The sequence below is a fragment of the Macrotis lagotis genome, chromosome X (genome assembly GCF_037893015.1).
Source record: "Macrotis lagotis isolate mMagLag1 chromosome X, bilby.v1.9.chrom.fasta, whole genome shotgun sequence".
Taxonomy (NCBI): domain Eukaryota; kingdom Metazoa; phylum Chordata; class Mammalia; order Peramelemorphia; family Peramelidae; genus Macrotis; species Macrotis lagotis.
The window spans coordinates 643,098,641-643,108,038 of record NC_133666.1 but is presented as its reverse complement, the minus strand read 5'-3'; the positions used below and the strand labels follow the sequence as shown (position 1 = coordinate 643,108,038).

Genomic DNA, 9,398 nt, shown 5'->3' with positions numbered 1-9,398 from the left:
AAAAATTTTTTGACATTCTCCAGTGTCTATGTTACTCTTTAGCAAATTATAATTTTCTTGATTATCTCTTAATTAATACATTTTTTCTTTTGTTTTGTTTGAGATATTATTGCTACCTCTGCTTTTTAAAAAAACTTCAACTTTGGTATAATAGATTTTGCTCCAGGTGTTTATTTTAACTCTGTATGTGTCTTTCTGTTTCAAGTGTGTCTTTTTAAAGCAATATATTATTGGATTCTGGTTTTTAATCCTTTCTAATATCCATTTCTGTTTTATGAGTGAGCTCATCCCATCCACATTTCGGTTATGGTTATTAACTTTACATTTTCCTCCATTCCATTTTACCTTTTCTCTATCTTTTTATCCCCCCCCCCCAAGGTCTGTTTTAATTCAGACCAGTGCCTTCTTTAATCTAGCCTTCCTTTTATCATCTCTGCATTCTTTTATCTTATTCCCTTCATCTCTTGTTTCCTTGTTGGGTAAAATAGATTTCTATACATAAATGAGTATCAATGTATATTCTTTTCTCTTTGAATCAATTCTGAAGCTAGTAAGGTTCAAGCATTGCTCTCTATCCCCACTCATTTTCTCTTTCCACTATAAAAATTCTCCCTTGCATGCTTCTTTTATGTGAGAAAATTTCCTCCATTCTTTCTCTTCCTTTCCCCTTCTCTCAGTGCATCCCTCTTTCTCACTTTTTTTTGAGATCATCCCAACATAATCTACTCATAATTATAGCCTCTGTCTATATAGACTTATTATGCTTTACCTAATAATGATAAAGATCTTACACTTTAGAATGATCATCTTCCCATACTGGAACAAAAACTATTTAACCTTATTGAATCCCTTATAATTTTTCTTTTACTTTTTTTATGCTTCTCTTGCATTTGGATGTCAAATTTTCTTCTCAGCTTTGGTCTTTTTTTTTGCAGAATGCTAGAAAATCCTCTATTTCATTAAATATCCATTCTCCCCCCCATATTAGACTCAGTTTTGTTTTTCTGGGTAGATTATTTTAGGTTGCAATCCTAGCTCTCTTGCCTTCTAGAATATATTCCAAGTCCTTCAGTCCTTTAATATGAAAGGTGATAATTCTAATTGTGGTTCTAAGATATTTGAATTGTTTCTTGCTGAATGTTTGCAATATTTTCTCCTCAACCTGGGAACTCTGGAATTTGGCTTTGATGTTCCTGGGAGTTTCCATTTTGGAGCATCTTTCAGTTGATTAGTGGATTCTTTCAGATTCTACTTTGCCCTCTAGTTCTCAGAGATTGAGGAAGTTTTTCTTTTTTTTCTTGAAATATGCTGGTTTTTTGATAATAAATTTCAGAAAATATAATAATTCTTAAATTATTTTTCCTTTATCTATTTTTCAGATCAGTTGTTTTTCCAATGAGATATTTCACATTTTCTTCTAATTTTTTCATTCTTTTTCTTTTGTTTTACTGTTGCTTATTATCTAATGGAATCATTAGCTTCCCCTTACCCACTCAATCATGAATACTTGTTAACTCTTACCTGGGATGTAAAACACTTTCTAGAGAAATTAGATACAAAGATGTTTTTGCCGTTTGACCACTTTTCTTTAGGCATTAATGTTGTTTGTACAGAAACTTTTCAGTTTCAAGTAATCAAAGTTATATATTTTATCTTTTTTATTTGCCTGTATCTCTTGTTTGGCTAAGAATACATTTACATATGGCTATAAGAGGTATGTGATCTGTTTCTCTTTTAATTTTTTAATGATATTATCCTTAACATTAATATCTCATAATAATAATTTAGACTGTATTGTAGAATGTGGTGTAGGGTGTTGGTCTAAGTGTAATTTCTGACATAATGCTTTCTAGTTTTCTGAGTAGCTTTTTAAATCAAATAACGAGTTTTTCCTTAGTTAATTTATGTTTTTCAGTTTTCCTTTTCATTTTTATCAAACACTGGATTATTAAATTCTATTGTTTCTAATTCTCCATTGCCTAGTCTGTTCCATTATTTATCCCTCTATTCTTTAATCAATAACAAATCATTCTGGTATTTTGTTTTTGTTTTTGTAAGGGAAATGGGGTTAAGTGGCTTGCCCAAGGCCACACAGCTAGGTAATTATTAAGTGTCTGAGACTGGATTTGAACTCAGGTACTCCTGACTCCAGGGCCAGTGCTGTATCCACTGCACCACTTAGCCACCTGTATTAACATATCATTCTGGGTGGCTAGGTGGCTCAGTGAATAGAGTACCAGCCTTGAAGTCAGGAGTACCTGGATTCAAATCCTGCCTCAGACACTTAATAATTACCTAGCTTTGTGGCCTTGGGCAAGCCACTTAACCCCATTGCCTTGAAAAATCTAAAAAAAAAATCATTCTGATGGCTGCAGCTATATAATATAGTTTGAAGTCTAAAAGTTCTATTCCCTCTTCATCCTTACCTCTTTTCATAATTTTCCTTGATTTCCTAGATCTTTTGTTTTTCCAATTTAATTTTGTTATTTTATCAAGTTCCTTAAAGTATTCTCAAAGAGTAATTTGGTTAGTAGGCATTAAAAGTGTAAATTAATTCTCTGAAGTACTAGTATTTTTATTACATTGGCAGCCTGGCCATTAGTACTGAATATTCCCCCCAGCATTTTAAATTGTTCTTTATTTCTTTTTTTGGGGGGTTTAAATGTGTTTTATTTTAGACAACCTACATGACATGTTTTTAAAAACAATGCCTCCACTCCAAATAAATCGAGGTCAAAAATAAAGGAATAAAGCTCAAGATGACATCAGTCCAAGTTTGTCCAAGTCCTGGTGGTTGTGTAGATGGCAAAAAGCAGCAGCCAGTTATGATGACAGGTGATTCATAGTAATCAGCTGGATTTGTTAACATTTCTCCATTTCTAAACAATCCTTAAAGAAAATCACACCATCCTCACAGAAGTCCAGGAGAGCCACCATGCCATCTGGATCCATGTTTTCACCTATGAAGAACTGATAGTTTTTAAAATTAGCAAGGATATGTTTGAGTTGTTCTGCAGCTCCCGTCATAAAAGGTTTTACTCTATCTGGCTTGTTTTCCTCAAGTCTGCCTTTGATTGATTTCATGTAGTCTTTGATGTCCTTTTTGTAGGACTCTTTTGTGAAACTAGTTTCTTGCAGATGATGGTTTTTTACTGTATCAACTCCAGTGGTTACTGTGGTATCTGTTCCTTCACCCTCAGGACCTTCAGCAGAGGCATTTCCACCGATGAGTGAATCATCAGTGGAACCCTCTGTCCTCCTGACCATCTTCCCCTCCACCTCCAGGCACAGTCCGTTCGCCATCTCCCAGATCTTGTAAATAGCGGAGAACATCTCCTCATGGCTGATGAGGTCCTGGTAGATGATCATGGTGGCGGCGGCGCGAAGGCTGCGGGGCCGGAGCTCGGTGTGAGCCCGATGCAGCCGGAGCGGCGCTGGCGGGGAGCGGGGAGCGGGTGGAAAAGCTCTTTATTTCTTGAAGAAGAACTTTGTCATGAAAACTATACAAGTATTTTGTGTGCGGTGGGTGTCTTTCATTAATCCTATTGGCTTTAGCCCCCATTCTAGTGTTTTCTCCCCAATATTAACCACCATTAATTAGCATTCCAGTTTCATTTAACCAATTTAACATCAATTGGTTTCTATAAACGGATATTTACTGAGAAGATATAACAGGAACAGATGTACAGAAACAGTTTCCTGAACCAAAGTTCTCTCTCCATTCTACCATCTTAGTCCCATTTTATCTTCTCCAGGAGAATTTTCCTGGTCCTCTCTGCTGCTAAGTGCTTTTGAGATTACCTTCCATTTAGACAGTACTTTTGTTGTTGCTGTTTGTTGTTTGTTTTTGTTTTTGCACATTGTCTCCTCCATTAGAATATCAGCTCCTTGAACACATGGGCTATATTTTTGCCTTTCTCTGTATCCTCAATGATTAGCAAAATGTCTGGCACATGCTAAGTACTTAATAAATGGCTGTTGACTGAGAACTTAGAACTATTTGGTAGAAAACTATTTTTCTCCAGTTGACTGAATCCCTTCTTTTTCTAGTTGCATTTACTTTTGAACTAGAGGGCAAGTTTAAGCTCCTAAGTATTACTGACATTTGGGATGGGGCTTATGACTATACTATAGTTCGGAATGTATAAACTTGGAAAAAATAATAGGATAACATTGTATTTAAAGAATATAATCATTCAAAGGAATACAAGGAAGATAACACTTTTTTTTTTTTTTTTAGTTTTTGCCAGGCAGTGGGGTTAAGTGGCTTACCCAACGCCACACAGCTAGGTAATTATTAACTGTCTGAGGTTGGATTTGAACTCAGGTACTTTTGACTCCAGGGCCAGTGCTCTATCCACTACGCCACCTAGCTGCCCTGGAAGATAACACTTTAGAGCGTATTTGGTGAGAATCAAAAGAGTGAGAAACAGAAATGTTGTTGGAGTACACTAAATATCTTTTGGACAGAAGAAGGAACTTGAGAAATGAATCATAAACCTGTCATGGAAACATGATGATGTAGTGGAACCTTCATTTATCTAGAATCTGATGCCAAAAGATAAGCATCTGAGAAATTTGCAACTTATTTCAATGATAATCTTATTTTTCATGAGATAAAGAAAGTGTCAAGTTTCTGAACTTATTCTGGACCTGAGTCTTAACAACAAGGAAAAATGTTTGATTACTGAAGTAAAGATGAACCTCAGAGATAAGTGATTATGCCAGCATAGAGTTTATGGTATAACAAGAGAGTTAAGTTGGGAGAAAAGAGTTAATTTTGGGAGAAAAGATATCAAATGTTTTAGAAAGTAGACAGATGAATTCCAAAGACTTAATAATTTTTAAGAAAAATGGGCACAAGAGGGATGGGAAATTCTTGAGAAAGACATTTTGAAGACACAAGCTAAAAAATTCCAGGGAGGAAAAATGTTGGTATTTGCCTTGAGAGACCAATATAGCTACATGGGGACCTATGGTTTACATTTTCATGTATAGAAAATAAGCAATCTGGCCTTATTAAGCCCTTTCTAATTAGTTTTTGATGCTTACTTATATTTCTCTTGGTTCTTGTTTGTCAAATTTTCTATTCAGTTCAGGTCTTTTTGAAATAAAATCCTGAAAGTCAGGTAATTCATTGTATGATCATTTTTCTTCATTCAGGATTATACTTTACTGGGTATTATATTTTTGACCACAACCCTTGCATTCCTATACCTGTGTAGTCTTTTAAAGTAACCTCTACTAAATCTTGTGTGATTCTAATTGTGGCTGTGACATTTGAATTGTTTTTTTAATTGTTGCTCTTAATATTTTCTCCTTAATCTGGAGGTTTGGGAATTTAGTTATGATATTGTAGTCAGTTTTCCTCCTATGATCCCTTTCAGGTGGTGATCCGTGAATTTTTTCTATTTCTACTTTGCCCTCTTGTTCTAATACTTCAGGACAATTGACTTTATTCATTTCTTTTATTATTGTATCAGGATTCTTTTTTAATGGTGGCTTTCAGGTAGTCTAATTATTCTTACATTTTCTCTTCTTGATCTATTCTCCAGATTGGTTGTTTTTCTTATGAGGTGTTTCATGTTCTCTTCTGTGTTTTCATTCTTTATATTTTGTTTTATTATTTTTTGGTCTTTTATAATTTCAATGACTTGCCCTTGACCAGTTGTAGTTTTCAGAGTCATTTTCTTTCTTAAGATTCTGGATCTCCTTTTCTAGTTATTTTCTTTTCTTTTCATTCTTTTCATGTTTTTCTTGAATTGTATTTATTTTCTTTTTTAGTTTTTCATCTTTCTCATTTGATTTTAAAGTCTTTTTTTTTTTTTTTTAGGTTTTTGGCAAGGCAAATGGGGTTAAGTGGCTTGCCCAAGGCCACACAGCCAGGTAATTATTAAGTGTCTGAGACCGGATTTGAACCTAGGTACTCCTGACTCCAAGGCCAGTGCTTTATCCACTACGCCACCTAGCCGCCCCACAATTTTCAAGTCTTTTTTGAGTTTCTTTATGAATTCTTTTTGAGCAGGTAGCTATCTGATGTTATTCTTTGGGGTAGGAGAGGCTTTTTTTGCTTCATCATCTTCTGAAGATGAATCCTGGTCTTCTCTATTCCCATAGTAACTATCTGTGGTTGTATTCTTTCTCCTTAGCCTACTTAAAAAAATCAGCAGCTTTTCCTTATATTCAACTCTAGTCTTGCAGTGTGGGAAATGGTTTCTGATCTTAGGAGCTTTGTCCTAGACCCAACCTGTCATTCTTTCTCCCTCCAAGTCATAGCTGGGGTCCCTCAATACATTGTGCTGGGAATAATTTTACTCTCTGAAAACCCTTCAGTGACTATAACTTTCAGTTCTCTCCTCTGACTTGGAATCAAGTCTGAGAACTTAGTTCTCCTGTAACTATCCAAAGTTCAGTAGAGTCTTGCTCTGTTGTTTCTGCACTTCCTTCTCTTTGGACACTCATATACCAATTCCTCACACTATCTGGGTGGTGAGAATTCCTGTTATCCCTAGGGCTTGCCTCTTCCTGTTTCAGGGAGCTAGCCTGAAGGTATTTCTACTTCACTGGGACCTAATGTTGGTCCTGGGATCTTTCTTCAGATCTTCTCCAGATGTCTCAGGAGAACCACTGTTCTGCTTCAACTCTTGTTTATTTTTGCCATTCTACATTTTTGAGGTTCTTTTTTGACTTGTTTGTAGAAGAAATCCGGAGAGCTTGGAGTGTTGTGACCAACTCTGTCATCTTCCAAGAATTGTCTCCTCTGTCATGCATTTTTTTTTTTGCAAGGCAAAAGGGGTTAAGTGGCTTGCCCAAGGTCACACGGCTAGGTAATTATTAAGTGTCTGAGACCGGATTTGAACCCAGGTACTCCTGACTCCAGGGTCGCTGCTTTATCCACTACGCCACCTAGCCGCCCCTGTCATGCATTTTTAATGATATCATTTGCATGACTTCTCTTTTATAATTTCTTGTATATAATATCTTGCAGCCTACTCACAGCTGCCCAGTCCCTCTACATTATCATGTGGATGATTCTTAATTTTTAGTACTATGGAGGCTGTAGTGTTGTATGATTTGCAGGATATAACATTACCAGAATACTAGAATTTTAAAAATAGGCCTTAGATTCAGAGAGAAGCTTGTAAACATTAATATAATTTTTCAGTTTCTTAGGGTCCATCTAAATGCTCTTTTCTTCTTGAACAACTCTGGGCTCAATTCATTGTCCATTTGCCTATCCAAGATATCTATCTATCTATGTATCTGTCTGTCTGGTGATGGGTGAATTGCTTATCCATACAGTCATGAATGTTAAAGACAACAAAACAGTTATTAAAATAACAGTGGATTCAAGAGAAGGGTTTAGGAAGCACTAGAACTACAGAAATGAATGGAATTATGATGATGTATGAAATAAGAAGACAAATCTACAATAGAAAGTTAATTTCCTGGGTGGCTAGGTGGCGCAGTGGATATAGCACTGGCCCTGGAGTCAGGAGTACCTGGGTTCAAATCCGGTCTCAGACATTTAATAATTACCCAGCCGTGTGGCCTTGGGCAAGCCACTTAACCTCATTTGCCTTGTAAAAACCTAAAAAAGAAAAGGAAAGAAAAGAAAGTTAATTTCCCTCCATTCTATACTTGGGTAATGATTTTTTTAAAAATAAGTATAGAGCTCAATGTAATAGAATATTACTGTACTCTAAAAATGACAAATATGTAAAATATAAAGATGTAGGTAAAGATTTGTGTGAAAAAATACTGAATGAATAAAGTAGAACATGTAAATTGACTAGAATAAAGTTTACATATTGTTCTGTTTCTATTTTTTCTTTTATTAAAATATTAGTAGTCAGATTTTGTGGTTTTATTTGAGATTTTATCCTTCAGTTTGCTTGTTGTTTTCATGCAGTCCTCCTTTAATGCTTTTTAAAATTATAGAGGTAACCCTGGCCTCTTGAAGATCATACCTGCAGAACACAAGCTCTGGCAGGGCCTATTCTTAAAAGGTTTGAGTATAGGTTTGGTATCTCACTGTATGTAAGGATCAATCTAGCTAAATTTGAGGATATCATCATTAAAGGATTGGCCATAAAAAGATGAATGTTTGTAGCCATTGTAAATTTACACAGAGTCTATGAAGTTGTGGAGGGAGAGGCTTCTTATCTGAATTAATCAAGAGAGCACACACATTAATAAATCATGATTCCTTTAAGTATTGAATGACATATTTGTTTATTTGATTGTTTGCATTTACCACAATGGTTATTAAAGATTATTACAAAAAAATTTTTCAAAGTGAAGGATGCAATTTCTTTTTTTTCTTTTAAATTTTTCAAGGCAATGGGGTTAAGTGGCTTGCCCAAGGCCACACGGCTGGGTAATTATTAAATGTCTGAGGTTGGATTTGAACCCAGGTACTCCTGACTCCAGGGCCAGTGCTCTATTCACTGCGCCACCTAGCCACTCCATTAGGATGCAATTTCACAAAGCTAATTTTTTAAAAAAATTAATCTTTTTTATTATTTGAAAAAGAAGATAAAGACTTGTTAAGACAATCAGCTTTCTATGAGTCACTATTTCTTACTGCCAGTTATTGAGTCAATAAATATTTCTTAAGCACCTAGTATATGCTAAGCCCTATGCTAACTGATTATGTCTATTATATTTAAATAACATTGTTTTAAGTAATAGCCTATATCTTTGAAATAATTGAGGAACAAATAATAACATTAGCAAGATAATGTGGCTTATTGGAAAGAACCTAGGTTTGGAGTAAAAGAATCTGTTAAAATTCCAGCTCTCTTACTGTGTCACCTTTAAAAAGAAGTTGCTTTACCCTTTCTGGGCTTTGTCTGTATAAATAAAGTGAAGGATTGAACAGATGGCTTCTTTTAGCACTAACACTCATCCAGGGAATGGGAAGGCTGAACCCCTAAATCAGTATCCCTACAATGATAATAAAACTTTCCAATTTGCTGTGGCATAGAAAATGATTTCATTAGTGTGATCACTCCCTCCACTGATAATGTTCACAGCCATGCTTTAGTAGTTTTTGTGAGTTGCTAAGGACCAAACAATTCATCATCAACCATATGGTGGTGATGATATCTCTGAAGTTAGACCTGCCTTATATAGCAAAAGATCTTTCATTAGACCATACTCACCTAAAGCCTTTGTAAGCTTACTAGGACTGCCAGAGTTTACATTCTATAAACATGATCTTGAAAAGTTGAAAATTAACTAGAATACATTGCCTACCCCTATATAATAAACCTCTAGGTGACCCTGTGGAGAGACTGCTGGACCTAGAATCAGGAAGACTCATCTTTCTGAATTCACATCTGTCATCAGATATTACTACCTGAGTGACCCTGAGCAACTCACTTTATCCTGCT

The 9,398-nt window shown here is 35.4% G+C and overlaps 1 protein-coding gene across 1 annotated transcript; it reads right to left on the bottom strand.

Annotated features, from left to right (window-relative positions):
• Positions 1-2,672: 2,672 nt before the first annotated feature.
• LOC141497513 (translationally-controlled tumor protein-like) lies at positions 2,673-3,369 on the bottom strand. Its single transcript, XM_074200169.1, has one exon. The coding sequence runs from the start codon at positions 3,367-3,369 to the stop codon at positions 2,863-2,865; it is 507 nt and encodes a 168-aa protein (XP_074056270.1). The 3' UTR covers positions 2,673-2,862.
• Positions 3,370-9,398: the final 6,029 nt, after the last annotated feature.